This window comes from Chlorocebus sabaeus, chromosome 11 (genome assembly GCF_047675955.1).
Source record: "Chlorocebus sabaeus isolate Y175 chromosome 11, mChlSab1.0.hap1, whole genome shotgun sequence".
Classification (NCBI taxonomy): domain Eukaryota; kingdom Metazoa; phylum Chordata; class Mammalia; order Primates; family Cercopithecidae; genus Chlorocebus; species Chlorocebus sabaeus.
The window spans coordinates 96454428-96471851 of record NC_132914.1 but is presented as its reverse complement, the minus strand read 5'-3'; the positions used below and the strand labels follow the sequence as shown (position 1 = coordinate 96471851).

The window sequence follows — 17424 nt, the reverse complement described above, 5'->3', positions numbered from 1 at the left end:
TTCATGCAAATTGACAACTATTTCAAAATAAAAATCTTTAAAAAAAGAAAATAAAAGGATGGATATCAGGCAAAGATATCCTAGAGATAGCAGGCAAAGAACTGAATAAACAGTGGTTCATCCACATTATGGACTATTATGTAGTTATTTTTAAAAAGTTTTAAATAACTAAAAATAACTATTTTAAGTTTTTAGAAATAACCAATAAATAATTAAAACTCATTTACTTAGTAGAATTTTTTTTTTTTTTTTTTTGACAGACTCGCTCTGTCGCCCAGGCTAGGGTGCAGTAGTGTGATCTCGGCTCACTGCAACCTCCAACTCCCGAGTTCAAGTGATTCTCCTCCCTCAGCCTCCAGAGCAGCTGGGACTACAGGTGCCTGCCACCATGCCTGGCTAATTTTTGTATTTTTAGTAGAGACAAGGTTTCACCATATTGGCTAGGCTGGTCTTGAACTCCTGACCTTGTGATCCGCTTGCCTCAGCCTCCCAAAGTGCTGAGATTAGGCGTGAGCCACCACGCCCGGCCAGTAGAATTTTTATAAGATGTTAAATGAGCAAACTAAGGTTCAGAAAAGTGAGTGATATTATTTCATTTTGATGAAACCATACCAAAAATACTCTCCCATATACATATATATCCAAACATATCTGCCTTTGTGTGTGTGTTATTTGAAAATGGGTAAATATATGTGAATATATATACCAGTTTGTTAACATGAATAACCTTGCAGGGAGGATGGATGATGCAGATTGTAGGACAGGAATGGAAGAAGGAGTAACCAAGAAAACTAGAGAAGAAAAAAAACCCAGAGCACTAAAACTACCAGTATGCATGAAACAATCCCAATGTATGTTTATATACAATTATGTATGTGCATTTTGTTCTTGTAAATTTAAAGAAATTTTAAGATTTGTTTTTAGTTATTTTATATATCGTTCAATAATTTTAAATCTACTGATACACTATATAAAACACATATATATAAATAACTGATTTAAAAGGTACAATTCAGTTGTTTTTGTATATTCACAGAGTTGTGCAACCGTCATCACAATTTTAAAACATTTTCATCACTCTAAAAAGAAACCCTAAATCCATTAATAGTCACTTTCCATAGTTCCCTTCTCCAGCCCTAGGAAACCCCTAATCTACGTTCTGTCTCTATAGATTTGTCTGTTCTTGACCTTTTATTTAAACAGAATTATACAATATATGGTCTTTTATAACTAGCTTTTTTTTTCACTTGGCATGATGTTTTCAAGGTTTGTGAAATTTGCAGCATATATCAGCACTTCATTTATTTTTGTTGTCAAGTAATGTTCAATTGTATGGATGTATCACATTGTATTTATCTTCTCAAGGGTGTAGCCTTGGCCATCTGCACAGTTTTGGGATGGCAGTGGTTATACCAGGGCTCTCTTTGTCTCTTTTCCTAATCTTTCTGTTGTCTGTCTCATTTGATATCACATCCAGATATTAGACTCCAGTAATTGCCTGCTGATTGCTCTATTGTTTTTGACAATCCATCAGCTATAAATTGCTCCAGAGTCTGCTCCAATTAAATTTGGGAAGGAGGAATTTTTGAAGCTAGTATTTGAAATTTCTTTTGACCTCAACAGGGCTCTTCTTAACTGTCTTTCTCTGTTTCTCTAAAATTAGCTAACCTACCATTTAGCTTATTTCTCAACTGTAGCTATTAGTCACTTTTTGATTGTTTGTCACCAAAATATCTCCATTGGGTTTTGGGGGGGGGATTTTTTTGTTTTGGTTTGTTTTGTTTTTTTACAGACGGGGTCTTGCTGTGTTAACCAGGATGGAGTGCAGTGGTGCAATCATAGCTCATTGCAGCCTTGGGGTCCTCCCATTTCAACCTCCTGAGTAGCTGGGATGATAGGCACATGCCATCATCTCTGGCTACTTTTTAATTGTTTGTAGAGATGGAGGGCTTGCTATGTTGCCCAAGCTGGTCTCAAATTCAAGCGATCCTCTCGCCTCAGCCTCCAAAATTGCTGAGATTACAGGAATGAGCCACTGTGTAATCTCCATTGATTTTGATAACACCTTTAGGTTTAAACTTCCTCACACTCTGTGTCAAATAAACTCAGTTTCATAAACAAATGGAAAAACATTCTGTGCTCATGGATTGAAAGAATCAATATGGTTAAAATGACCATACTTGCCAAAGCAATCTACAGATTCAATGCTATTCCTATCAAACTACCGACATCAGTTTTCACAGAACTAGAAAAAACTTTTCTAAAATTCATGTTGAATCAAAAAGAGGCCGAATAGCCAAAGCAGTCCTAAACAAAAAGAACAAAGCCAGAGGCATTGCATTGCCTGACTTTAAACTATACTATAAGGCTACAATAAACAAAATAGCATGATACTGGTACAAACACAGACACATAGACCAATGGAAGAGAATAGAGAACCCAGATGTAAAGCCACATACCTACAGCTACCTGATATTTGACAAATCAACAAAAATAAGCAATGAGGAAAGGACTCCTTATGCAACAAATTGTGCTGGGATAGCTGTCTAGCGATATGCAGAAGAATGAAACTGGACCCCTACCTTTCACCATATACAAGACTACCTCAAGATGGATTCAAGATTTACATGTAAGACCTCAAACTATAAGAATCCTAGAAGAGGCCGGGCATGGTGGCTCATGCCTGTAATCCCAGCACTTTGGGAGGCCGAGGTGGGCAAATCACGAGGTCAGGAGATCAAGACCATCCTGGCTAACATGATGAAACCCCATCTCTACAAAAATACAAAAAAAAAAAAAAAATAGCCTGGCATGGTGGTGAGTGCCTATAGTCCCATCTACTCAGGAGGCTGAGACAGGAGAATGGCATGAACCCAGGAGACGGAGATTGTAGTGAGCCGAGATAGCACCACTGCACTCCAGCCTGGGTGACAGAGCAAGACTCCATCTCAAAAAAAAAAAAAGAATCTTAGAAGAAAACATAGAAAACACCATTCTGGACATTGGGCTTGGGGAAGAATTTATGACTAAATCCTCAAAAGCAATTGCAACAAAAACAAAAATTGATAAGTGGGACCTAACTAAATTAAAGAGCTTCTGTACAGCAAAAGAAGCTATCAACAGAATAAAAAGACAGCCTACAGAATGTACAGAATGGGAGAAAATATTTACAAACTATGCTTCCAACAAATATCTAATATCCAGAATCTATAAGGAACTTAATTTAACAAATAAAAATAAATAACCACATTAAAAATGAGCAAAAGACATGAACAGACACTTCTCAAAAGAAGACATACAAGTGGCCAAAAAACATATGAAACAATGCTCAGTGTCACTGATCATCAGAGAAGTGCAAATCAAAGACACAATGAGATACCATTTCTCACCAGTCAGAATAACTATTACTAAGAGACATAATAGCTTCTGGCGAGGCTGCAGAAAAAAGGGATGCTTATGCACTGTTGGTGGGAATGTCAATTAGTTCAGCCTCTGTGGAAAGCAGTTTGGAGATTTCTCAAAGAACTTAAAACAAACTACCATTTGACCCAGCAGTCCCATTACTGGGTCTAAATCCAAAAGAAAATAAATCATTCTGCCAAAAAGATATCTGTGCTAGTATGTTCATCGCAGTACTATTCACAATAACAAAGACATGGCATCAACCAGGGTACTCATCAATGGTGGACTGGATAAAGAAAACATGGTACATATATTCCATTGAATACTACGCATCCATTAAAAAAGAAAAAAAAATTATATCCTTTTCAGCAACATAGATGCAGCTGGAGACCATTATTCTAAGGAAATAAATGCAGGAACAGAAAACCAAATGCTGTATGTTCTCACTTATAAGTGGGAGCTAAATATTGGGTATTCATGGACATGAAGAAGACATCAATAGAAACTGGGGACTACTGGAGTAGGGAAGGATGGAGGGGGACAAGGTAAGAAAAACTATTAGCTACTATGCTCAGTATCTGGGTGACAGGATCATTCATGCCCCAAACCTTAACATCGCATAATATACCCAGGTGGCAAACCTGAACATGTACTCCTAAACACAAAATAAAAATTAAAAACAAACAAATAAGTCAACCTCTTGGGGGAAAGCTTTAGAGCTTTCTGTTCTTATAAACTGACTCTCCCTTTAAGCAAAATCTTTGAGCCGATCTTCCACACAAGGGGCAGGAATGATAGCCTCTGGTCTTCTTAGTTTACCTTTCTGGGCATGGAACCTCTATCCTATATGTAAGTAGTCAAGGGCAGTCAGGATCCCAATATTTTTGGCCTGACCCAGCTGGGATGAACTTTCCACTCTATGAATGGGGTCTGGGTGGAAGAAGGGAGCCCCTGACCTCCCAGGCACACTTACCAGGAATTGAACCTCTACAACTTAGATTTAGAAGAAATTGGAAATGCTGGCCTGCCCCTTTTGATGAGATCCCGTGCCTCTTGGTTGGGATTTGAGGAGAAGGGAAGCCCTTTCTCTTGGACACTTTCAACCAAAGTGGAGCATCTATGGAGATGAGTTGCAGGGGAAGGAGGGGCCAGAGGAAGTCATGGCTCAAGTGCTACAGAATCTCAGATTCTCTGTTCTTACCAAGTTTTAGTGTCTGTTTTTGGAATAAACATTTTTACATTGTATGCTCTTAGGACACTTTGCAAAGACTTTGATGGTTGGTTTTTGTTGGCATTGTTTTCGGTTTTTGTTTGTGTAGGCTTTTTTTATTGTTTGTTTATAATTTTCAACAGTTAAGTTTTTTGACTGGGACTTGGACCTGTGGAGCTCCTCACACTGCCATTATGGGAGTAAAACCCCTAGAATTATTATTTTTTAAAAGACTGTGACAAAGAAAATTCCTGTTTTCACCACATACTCTGAGCTTCAGTTTCCTTATGGTAAATGGGGATAATAATTCACACCACACTGCCTAGGACATGGTAGCCTGGAATAATGGTCAGTTTCTTCTTTCCTTCCTCTTGTCTCACTTTTGGAATTAAAGACATTCTAGTTGAATAAAGGTTCCTGCCTAATTAGTGTGTTGTTATGCTTTAAGAATTTTAAGACTCCATAAAAGTATTTTAGGTAAAGCGAGTAATATATTTAAACACTATTACAGAGTGATCTTCAGACCTGAACCAAGATTCTTTTAGAGGTTTGACTCATGAGAAAAATACTTTAACAAAACCACAAACAAACAACATGACTCAGGGTCTTTTTTCCCCCCTTCTTCCTTCTGTTTTATACCTCCGTCTACCCCATCCTCTCCCAGCTCATCCTCCATGTATTATAACATTTTGTCAACATGTAAAAATTATTGAATAAAAATTGAAGGATTGAATAGCTAAAAGAATAAAATTCAGGCAGTCTATATAAACTTTGTAAAGCAGTTCATAACCACTATTTTCTCTGAGTTGTGTTCTTATATAGCAGTCTGAACCTTGAAATAACCCCCACCACAAATATACTCTCTTTTGTAATATATAATTTTATTTATTTTTATTGATCTAAGGGGTACAAGTACAGATTTGTTACATGGATATATCCACAGTGGTGAGGTCTGGGCTTTTAGTGTACCTACCACCAAAATAGTGTACGCTGTACCCATTATGTAATCTCACATCCCTCGCCCTTCTCCCACTCTCCCCCTTTCTGAGTCTGCAGTGTCTATTAGTCCACTCTCTATGTCTGTGCACACACACATTCTTTCTCTCCTCTCCCTCTTTACCTCTCTCTATATTAAGAAGTGAGAATCTCAAGAAAGCCATTTCCAATATCATTTATTCATTTAGTTACTCAGGCATTTATTTAATAAAGTTTATTTAATAAGTAGGATGTGTATGGTGCTCTGCCAGGTACTTGGCCCCTGGTTTGCATTTTAAGAGATGAAACAGATTTGAAGAGCTGGCCAATCAGCATGTGCCTTGCCAAGCGAAAATGTTATTGTCATGTTTACTCAATTTCTATGTAGTATACTCAACTATTTATAATTTAAAATGACCAGGAGGAGCACTGTGGCTGTGATCCTAGGAGAAGCTATAATTGAGACTTTCCTTTTTTTCCCCCTTGTAACAGCTTTAGAGCTGGCCAGGGACAAATAGCATCTTGTTTTTAGCTTCTCCTACAGGTAATGTTGAGCAGCTAGAATCTATTAAGATTGATTCATAGACTACTACAAACTCTTTGATCTTATTAAAAAATCCAGGACCAATCAGCAACAAAACATAATCAAGTACGATGCAGTCCACCCAGGGCTGCTTATTCAAAAAGAGGATGAGGATGATGAGCTAAAAGACCTGAAAAAATCTGTTTAAAAAACAAGTTATCTTCTTCTAAATAAATAATGTAGAGACTTGGGATAAAGTTAAAACTGTTTTTAAATTTGAAAATAGAAGAATTTTTTGTACTTTGGATTGTGAAATAACATTATTTTGTTTAGCAGGTATGTACTGAATCTTTACTATTTGCAATATTAGCAAAGCATATTGCCTGCTTTCAAGAAGTAAGTCAGACACAAACAACTAAAATTGAAGGCAGAAAATACCTGTTACAATAGAGGGCCTAAAAATGCCATTTAAGACAGAGAAGAAAGAGATTTATTCCTGGTAGAAGATTAGAAGAGGTTTCATAATGGAAATAGCATCTGATTCAAAGCCAACAAATGGACAGAAATGTGGGGACATAATAAAACCAACCAAAGCACATTATGGGGTGCCTTTAGAGACCGGCAAGTAATCCTGACTGGCTAGAGCAATGGAAAAGGGGAAATAAAGTTAGATGAACTGCAGTCAATCATGAAGACCCCAAAATGTCATCAGAGGAGCTGGGAGTTGATTTTGAAGACAACAGAAAACCACAGAAGGGTTTTGAAACAGGGAGTAGTAATCAAAACTATGTCTGGAAGGGATTATTCTGATACCATGCATAAAATTAATTTTTTTCAATATTAGAGGTAGAAAGACCAATTTAGAAGTCGTTGTTCTGCTAGGCTAGGTGTGCCTGAAGTATGAGGACAAAATCAATGTAGGTGGCAGTTCTGTAAACGTAAAACAGGAAATAGAATCAAGGGAATGGATCACACTGGGAAGAGGGGTGATAGAACCTGGGGACTGATTTCAGTAGTGAAAGAGAAGTAGAAGATGTTTTAAGGTTTAATGTCTGTGTGCTAGGAAAGTTGACAATGCCTTTAAAAAGAGAAAGGAAACAGAGAAAGATGAGGTTTGAGGAAAAAAGAAAAGTGATGTTTCATTTATTCAATAAATTTGTATTAGGCACTTACTATGTGCCAGGCAGCTGCTCTCGGGGGATGAGAGAGTTGTCTTTAAATTTTAAAGCTGTTTATGTGGAAGAGGCACCGTTCTCAATCTGTGCTTCTCCAAAGGCAGAGCTGGAGCAGTGAGTAGAAGCAAGGTAGGAAGTGAAATATCTTTCTAATAAATTGAGGCTTCGTGAGAAGTAGTAAGAGCTCTGTTACAGGCAGTATTCAAGTAGAAGTTGGAAGATATTCTTCTAGGAACATTTTAGCCAGGGATGCCTCCGTTAGGAAAAGGGTTAGACTAACCTTTCTGCAACTTCTCTCCCAATCTTAAGAGTCTATTTCTTCTGATGATCTAGTCCTGTGGGTTCTATTCTTAATCCCTGGTTTCTCCCAATTGTTAAATAAATTACCAAGTCTATCTGCCATTCAGTAAGACTCACACATTTACATCTGTTATTCTTGAATTCTTTTGGGTTAGGGCTCATCTTCTTTATTAAAAAAAAATTATACCCTGTTAATGTTACCTTTATAGCTAATTTAGAATGGTAACCCTGGTAGATTGGGTTATAAATATCAAAGGGGAAAAAGGACTTCTTGTGCCTAATAATACTTTTGTTTGGAAGAAACCATGCAAACAAGAAATACATTATCTTGACTTCAAGATTGCGATGCAGTTTCTGTATTTTGCAGTATTTCAAAAAAGAAAAAATATATATATATCTCGGATAGGCTTATTTTGCTATAGAATGGTAAAGAAACAGAATAATTATTCTCCAAACACTGCAAAGCTTCAGATCAGAAACATTTATCTGTGCTGCATTTAAAAAAGAAGAAGAAAAGACAGGAAAGAAAGGAAAAGGAAAAAGGGAACCTGTCGTGAGCTCTGTTATAAGCTATAGTTCAAGCTTCGCGTTTCCTGGTGTCTTTTGAAACGTAAAATTCCACAACAAATAGCTCTGTAACGTATAACCAGTATGAAGATTCAATTCAGATTTAAGCACTTTGGTTTGCTTTTGAATCTTGCTATTTTCTGCATTTGTTTTGACTGCTCTCATCATTCAAGATTGACGCTTGGATGGGTGTGTAGGAGGAAGCAGCAGCAGCAGGCTTACAGCTTGCAGACAAAAAAAATCTGCCTTATCTGATGGCTATTATTGAAAATGCGAGGTGTAGCCTGGGCTGGGTAATGAAGGGGAGCGAGCGAGGGGGAGCAAGGAGCATGGAGCTGCATACTGATGAGTGTAGGAGTACTTGATAAAAAAGAATTCTGGCTGCCGGCCGTGCATTGCTCATTGTGGAGTACTCCAACAATCACATAGAACGCAGACCAGCCCAAGCTGACAGCTTGATATGCCTTCTTCTGCTGCCTGGTTTTGGGGGCTGTATGACGTACTGGTCGGTAGTAAAGATTAATATGTAAGAAATGTGGAGCTAGGATCAAGTCATACTCCACAGCCTGCCTGACAAACTATGTTTTACTTCTGACTTTGCTGTCTCGCTGAGAACATTAATCTGTCAAGCTGGCGGGCTCCTTTGATAGCAACTTTCCCAGGGGCATGATGTGGCAATGCCACCTCTCAGCCCAGGACTACCGCTATTACCCCGTGGACGGCTACTCCCTGCTTAAACGCTTCCCTCTTCATCCTCTTACAGGACCCAGATGCCCTGTCCAAACAGTGGGACAATGGTTGGAAAGCATTGGGCTACCTCAGTACGAGAACCACCTGATGGCTAATGGATTTGACAATGTGCAGTTTATGGTAAGACGCTCTCTGTGTCCACGGAGCTGCCTTTTGTCTGTCTTTGCTTCTTATGTGTCTTACATGGCTCAGAGGCAGCCTGATTTGCACCAAAATCGGTCAGATTTATGTATGTAACTGCATTGGAAAATTGGATGCCCTTAGGACTGAACTTACTGTGTACATATAGACTCTTGCTAAAAAATGAGATCTGTATGTATCTATATACATATATGTTATATGAATGAACTGGTGAGAGTGCTATTTATAGGCAGTGAAAGAAGATTAATACTGATATTCTCCCTGTCATTCTTTGTATGATTTTTTTATAAATTTGTAATCTTAGAATACTTGGATTATATCACTCTTCAGCTAATTCTTGATTATTATATTATTTCACTTGAGCATCAGCATTTAGTGGTTAATGAGACAATTTGCTGTGTTTATGGTGTGAAGATCGTTTCTTTTCCTGATAATTGTTCAATAAGCAGTTTAAATCATGTGGACAACCTTCAGTTCATTAGCAAATTGCTTCAGATGGTCATTTATGGAGAGCGTTTACTTCCACATGCTGATTGAAGAACGATGAAGTATTGTTTATTACTTTAGGCGGAAAATAAACACTTTGGTTATTTAGCTGTCAATATTTAGAAAGAGAGGTTGGTGGACTAAGTATAGTCATGTACTTCTGAATGCTGCTCTACATGCAGTCGAAACCTGGCATGTGCTAAGTTTCCACCGTTTTGCGTTTAGGTGAGGAAGGAGGATGGGGAACTGTGCAAACCAACAATTCAGCTTTCTAATCATTCCCATACCTCCCCCAGTGCTCATCAGTTCCCCTTGTTAAGCTACGTCACAGCTCTATTACCTTTCCTTTATTTTAAGTACCCATCACACATATCACTCCCTAAATTTAGAGAGACCTACATAACACGGGCATGTAGAACACAAATGAGTTGTGGAAATAAGTAATAGCCCTGCCTAAATAAAATAATAGGGCTGACACCTGCAGCTTACTAGTACCAGAAATGATAACACAATAGTGAGACCTGGTTAGATTTTTTAATTTCTGTCTTAGATTACTTTTCTCTGAGGTTGACTTGAGTATTATAGATTTGAAGATTATTAACATTATTCGACTTCTGCTCCTTCTCCAAAAGTATGTATGCCCAAGAGTTTTTAAAAATAAAAGACATAAATATAGTAAGATATATGAGCTCTAAGTAATTATATGCACAGAATGCTTTATGAGTGATTTGTTGGGTTTTTTTATACTGAGATATGCAGCTACTGTTATTTTTCTTGTGTTTATCAAGTACTGTCACTGGTTATGTAGACAAGATATTTGGGTATTGAAATGGAAAAAAGTGAAAGTTCTTCAATTGCTATGAAAGTCTTAGAACACTGAGCAGATTTAGGACAGACTTAGGACACTAAACAGATGGCATTAAGAATTAGAGGAACTATCAAAGAGAATTGAAGTCTTTTTATTATTATTTATGTTTACTGTACATTTCAATATCTTAATTATTTCTCCCTACGTCTACTTGAAATAAGAGTTTCTCATTCCCACCCTTCAAATCCTTGTCCAAATTTATTCTGGTCCCATGAGAAGTTAGGTCTTTGGATTTCCTGGATCATTTGGCCACGCTGAAAGACTTTAATTCAGCTTATTTTTCCTCCGAATGTTAAACACTTATGAGCAAATATAATACCTTTTTGAAAGCCTTGAACTTAAAGGTTAATCAAACAGGTTTCAAATAAGCATTCAAAGAGAGATTGTAAAAATTATTCATGAATGAATCATGTATAAGCACTTCAAAATTTATATGGAAGGCAAAATCCTGGGTATATGTGATGTAACCAAGGGCTAATCGTAGATTATATTCTTTACTTGTTTAATTCAAAGTATTTGGTATAATTTTCTAGAAAATAAGAAAATATTATTAATTTAGATGGACCAATCAAATACTTTCTTCATGAGACAGAATTATCTTTTAAAAAAACTTTGAATTGCCATTTAGAGGAGTTAATTAATTATGAAAATGAAGCAAATCATGAAGTGGTATAATCAATTAGTGCTTTACATGCTGTTATACACCATTTATTTGCTACTAGTATCATAAGCGATTAATTTCTACCTTTATAAAAATTATTTATTGATCTACATAATCTAATTTATGTAATTGCAAACTTAGTTAAATACATGAATATGATTGGCTTGCTGTAAGAAACATATTTCTTTAATGTGGTGAAAAATCTGTTAGACTTACTTAGTTTCCACTCAGTATCATATTCTAGCTTTTGTTTTTCTTGAAGCACATTCTGACCTGCATTTATTCCTCCGGTTGCCTAAGCAACAAGCACCACACTCCTATTAACTATGATGTAGTACAGGTCTTATTAGCCTTTTTGAACAAGACAGTAGAAATCAAAAGGATATAATTAATGTCGGTTGAAACATCATAGTGCATCCATGCATAGATGTACTTTATTTAGGAAATATTTTCAGAAGTTAATTTTTTATTCAATCAAGAATCCATTAATGAATGCAAATTTAAAATGTCCATATAAGTAACTTAAAGTATTTATTGAAAGCTTTAAAAATTATTTGCTAAATCTGTTCTAAATACATCCTCTCACACATTAATGCAATACATGGATGATTTATCTCCATGGCTATGATTATCTTTAATAAGGACTATTTTCACCAATGTCTAGATATAGTTAGAAAAGAAAGACCCCAGTTGTTTTTTGTTTTTTGGTATTTGTTTTTTTTTAGAGGGAGTCTCACTTTGTTACCCAGACTGGAGTGCAGTGGTGTGATCTCAGCTCCCTGCAGCCTCCATCTTTCCAGTTCAAGCAATTCTCCTGCCTCAGCCTCCCATGTAGCTGGGATTACAGGTGTGCACCACCACACCAAGCTAATTTTTGTAATTTTAGTAGAGACAGGGTTTCACCATGTGGACCAGGCTGGTCTAGAACTCCTGATCTCAAATGATCCACCTGCCTCGGCCTCCCAAAGTGCTGGGATTACAGGCGTGAGCCACCACACCTGGTCCTCAATTGTTTTTAAATGTTTGTTGATTATTGCTCCTCTTTCAGGCTGATATTTATCCTTGATTTTACTGATGTGTGATTTTTTTTTCCCTGTATCTTAAAGACAAAATTTCAAACTTTTCCTTTATGTATTTCATTTTGGTTTTCATTTTGGTTTGTAGAATAGTTATGCACACAGTTTAGATCTTTCTGTGTCCTTAAAAATGTAAAATAAATAGAAATTTGTACAATCAATGAATAGTTTCAAAAGTACATCGGGTCACCTAAGACTTTAGGAGAGTTACATCTATGTTAAATCCAAAAGCCACTTCACAACAGAATTTTTTGTCTGAAAATCTGCCCAGATCCCACCTTACCTGTTCATCCCCTCAGAAGTCAAATATCACCACCTCCCTCATGCTTGGCAAAGCCTACCTGATACTCACTAACCTCTGGGAATGCTGCCATGCCCTCTGAATTTCACTCACTTCCCCTGAGTTTGCAACATGGAGAATGTGTCTAAGTTTCAACATTTTTTTTCACCAAGGAGTTTAGGTATGAAGTGATCACTATACAAAACGTGCATGCTTATTTATTTCCTTGTTATATTTGTCTCTACCATCATATTTATTTTTCAAAGTCTAATGACTGCTTCCTAAATTTTAAGCCCCAAAGAATCTATTCTTACCTTAATAACTTTGCTCATCTGTATTCTCTACCCACTCCTCCTGGACAGACATTTCATTTCCTTCCCTGATGTCTTTTATCCTCAAAGGTATAACTCAATTCCTGCCTGGTTTAGGTAGCTTTCTTTAATGGTTGCAGTACAGAACAGCCTCTTTTCTTCTGAACTCACGCAGTGGTTACATTTGACATGAAAAAAATACATTTGGCATGCCATTATTCTCTCTCTAGAATTAGGAGTTAAGTTTTCACTTGTATGTATCTTGTCTCCCCAATTAGACTGGAAGCTTCTCAAGTCCAAGTTCTGTGTATTCAGTTTCCTTGCTTTCCTCACAAGTCCCAGCATAATGCCGTGTGCATAGAAATCAGCCTGTAAAAACCGAAAACACAACAGATTGTTGTAGGTGGACCTCCAGTCTCATTTTTAAACTGGAAGCCTTATTTTGCCAATGGGAACATGGACCATTAGTACCCTTCACTCATTCATGCAAAAAACACTCCTCAGACATCATTTATGTGCCAGAGACAGTGTTAAGCACTAGGGATGTAACAGTGAATAAGACATGATCCTTACCCTCAAGGAGAGTACAGTATTTCCCTTAGACCTATATTATTTACATGCACATCACACATACACACATTTCTTCATGCACACATGGGTGCACACACACTACACCAAAGGGATCTTGCCCCTCATTCTTCACATAATCACCATCACTCAACATATGTATTTACTAGCAGTTGGTTTGTCAGCAAAAAATTACAGTAGATAATAGAAGAGGTAAAACCTAACATAGCTTGAAATAAAGGAAGATGAATATACTGATGATATCAAAACACTGGCAGTGTTATGGTAGATTCATAGTCTGAAGACTGTATTAAGAAGTTTATATTACTTGGAGGAGGGCTGATCCATAACCTCACCATGATAACTAGCTGACAGTTATATTTGTAAACTCTAATCAAAACGGGGAAGAATGAAATTATTACCAACTCATTTTTTAAAGCACCTCCTGTGTTTCCAACAACTGCCAACTAGATTGACTTGGAATGCTTTGACCCTTATTAAAATGTTCAAAATGCAGCCTTTACAGAATAAGAAATAACAATAATACTGATGGCCCTACATGAATTGGCATTTTTGTACACTTGGGTGGATAGTATTCATAAAGGACTTGCTGAAGGTTAAAGTGAGTAGTGCCTATTAGACACTGAAGTGGAACCACAGAGCTCTTGGAGTCATCCATTTGAACAAAACATTTGTGCACGATAGAGCTCATACATATTTAATTAAAACATTTTTTCCCATTGCTGTGGTGCATTTTACACGTTAATGTACTTACATCTCTTTTCCACTTTTACATAACTTTTCTATAATGAAAACATCATTTGCAGTTGGCCTGAAAAAGTGACCTTTTAAGTATCTTAGTAGCATATTGTGATCCAAATAAGAAGTTAAACTTGTGAAGTAGAAAAATTAATTGTCCTTAAAGGGGGAGACTAGTCACCACCCCACCCCCCCCACCCCCGTGATAATTTCTTCTTCCAATATTGGTTAGGAAAATGTTGTGAACTTACTGAGATTTAAAGATACAAGAGAAAAATACCTGCCAAATTTCCTGTACCTTCTTATTTCTCAAAGAGTCTAGGCTCAGAGTTGAGTGGGTGGCCTTATGTTGAAAGTACAGCTATAGTTTTCTAAAATAATTTAGGCCAATAGTTACATACCCACTTTTGAAAGGAAAAAAAAAAAAAAACATAACCTTTTCAACTGCCAGAATTTAAAAATCTGTTGGTATCTAAAAGTCAAAGCCAAGAGGGAGTTATTCTTTATCTGGACAACAGCTTAATTACAAATATAATAGGCACAGCCCATAGTGGTGTGAGATAGAACCAAAGTAAGACTTCTCATTTCCACTATCTTGTTTCTCTATGATTCAGTTTACTCATCTGTAAAATCAATCTAATGAGGGGTCTAGAAGAAATGTTCTTTTCAATTGTTATTTAATATTTTGAGCTCTTTAAAGAGACAAGTACAATATTGGTGCTGGCAGAGCTACTAATTGTTCTTGTATATCCCATTAGCCTTGCACGAATACTGATTGCGTGTGCGGCAGAAAGTCAGAAATGAGGGCATGTGCAGGGATGACCATCTTGGAAGAATGGATTTCCGAAAAAGAAAAAAAATTAGCCATGATTCAAATCTTGTGTTAAAAATGAGCCTTTTCCTCCTTCTGGAAGTTACTCTGATTAAATTTTTAAGCACTAAAATATGCTGCCCCATTTTCTAATAATGCAGTATATAACTCCCATTACTAACTAATGCTCACATGAATAGGCCTTTAATTTAGTCATGCAGCATATTTGCATAATTTGATCTCCAGTATTACTTCAAATGACCAGATATTTGATAGATGAGAAATTTTCCTCATGAATCAGAAAAGTTACCAAAGCTGCTGAATTACAGCCTAATTTTAAGAAATCCAGCCACAGTCATATTTCTATTCTTCTTTAAAAAGATACATCTCTCAAACAAGTGTTCAGTGGCAGTGACTTCCATTTTCTCACTTCCAACCACTTCTTAACCCTATAATTCGGCTTATTTCTCAACTTTTCTGCTGAAATTGCTCTCTTTTAAGTCAGCTCTGATCTGCTTCTTACCAGTTCCCTGCCCCCTGCTTGTTTTTCCACTTTTCTTCTCTTAGCTCTCTTTACAATATCTGATTTTCACTGTCCACTCCTTCTTATTTACTCTCTGTTTGTGTTCCATGACATTAGACTCCCCTTTGCAATCACCCCTGTTGTTCTACTTCTCCTCATGCCTCCAAACAAGGGTGGTGCTCTACGTCTTTCCATTCCTCAGGGAGATCCCTGGTTCTCATAGATCCATATCTGTTCCCCATGTTTCACCTCTTTCTACCTGGTTCCCAGCGCTGTCCAGCTACTCAATAGACATTTCCAGATGCAAAGAGCATTTAGCACAGACCTGGCATAGAATAAATGTCCAGTAAATGTTAACTATCCTACAGCCAGAGTGATCTTTCTAGAGCACACATTTGCTTTAGCACTACTCTGCTTAAAATCCTTCAAAGGTTCTCAGTTACCTATGGGAGAGATTATAGGGCATTGCTAAAATCCTTAATATGACTTTCATATTTAGGATCCTTAATGACCTGGCCCAAACTTATTTCCAGCCTTATCTTTCACCGCTTCCTCTTTTGCAATAGAGAACTGCATATTTTTCTTTCATTGCCTAGCTTTGCACATGCTACTGTCTCTGCCAAGAATGATCTTCCTTTCCCTCTTAACTCCGTTTTATCCTTTAGCTCTAAGCGTACTTGTCACTTTTTTTAGCTCTCAGTTCTTTTCTCAACCTCCAAGTATGGGTTAGGAACTCTCCTTCTATCATACCCTTTTGAAAAACTTATCTTACAGGGGTACATTACCTCTTTACTTGTCCATCTATCCCCACCACTTCTGCCATATATAAACACTAGAACAGGGGCCAGCAAACTTTTTCTGTAAAGGGCCAGATGGTAAATATTTTAGGCTTTGCAAGCCACATGGTCTCTATTGCAACTACACAACTCAGCTATTGTAGCATGAAAGCAGCCATAGCCAAGTACATAGATGAATGGGCGTGGGCATGTTCCAATAAAACTTTATTTACAAAAACAGGCAGATCTGGTCAATGGGTCATAACTTGCTGACCCTACTCTCAATTTTGAGTTCCGTATGAGTTAGATATATGCTTTTATCCCCTGTATCTCCAGGCATAGCCCATAGTTTACACACATAGACACAGGAAATGTTTAATGAGAGGAAGAAGAAAGCAGATACCGAGGGAGGATAGAAGGAAAAGAAAGAAGGCAGGAGAAAGAGAGTGAGGAGATCAGGCAGGTGGCTACATGAAGGGTTTCTGAAGGCCTGTTTAGTTTAAAGAGAACCCAGCCAATAGCTGAGGCTGTTCAGAGCACAATCCAGCCTTCAGGAGTCTGATGAGAGCTAGGGAGGGTGTTTTTGCTTTCACCAAGCCGACTGGGGTATATTTTCAGCAAGGGAATTGCACAGGCACAGGAACTAGAAAAACACAGCTGCAAAGGAAGCCTGTTGTTCCCTATGTTTGGAATTCCTTTTTCTTCCTTCTTCACCTAATTGTGTATCATTGTTCATGAATCAGCTTAAGCATCACTTCCTCCAGGAAGTATTCCCCAACACTATCCTGCCGTCTGGCTGGCGTAACTGTCCCTTCTCTGTGCACCCACGGTACTCTGTTCTTAGCTCTATGCGAGTCCTTATTATATCGCATCACAGTTCTTTTATCTGTTCAGATGTCTGCTTCCCTGTCCCCCCAACAGAAAGTAAATTCCTTAAAGGCAGAGATTGGTTCTTGTTTATCTTTCTATTCCGAAAGCCTACCACAGAGCTTGGCATATAGTAGCTTCTTAATAAATATTGATCAAATGGAATTTTTAAGTTGTATGTAGTTTCATATAAATTATCCCATATAATTCTCACCAATACCATCAGTATTAGTATACTTACAATTAGAAGTAAAGAGGGTGAAACTCAACAAGGTTAGAAAAAATTGCCAGCAGAGCCTAGATTTCAAAACCAAACCTCTGTAACCTAAAAGTCCCTGCTCAATTCAGTAAAAGGACAGAACTTCACAATTTCTCCCTTCACTTATTCAGCAATTG

At 37.3% G+C, this 17424-nt stretch overlaps 1 protein-coding gene across 13 annotated transcripts in view; it reads left to right on the top strand.

Moving 5' to 3' along the window:
* The window catches only part of ANKS1B (ankyrin repeat and sterile alpha motif domain containing 1B), a 1279773-nt gene that overhangs the window by 847561 nt on the left and 414788 nt on the right, over positions 1–17424 (top strand). For 6 of the 13 annotated variants that reach the window (XM_008004353.3, XM_037987370.2, XM_037987376.2 and 3 more), the window contains exon 15: positions 8916–9022. In XM_008004353.3, coding sequence (XP_008002544.2) covers positions 8916–9022 — 107 coding nt within the window. Of the gene's footprint in view, positions 1–8414; positions 9023–17424 lie in introns of those variants that run through there. The other 7 variants (XM_037987423.2, XM_037987429.2, XM_073021028.1 and 4 more) reach the window with 7 other exon arrangements.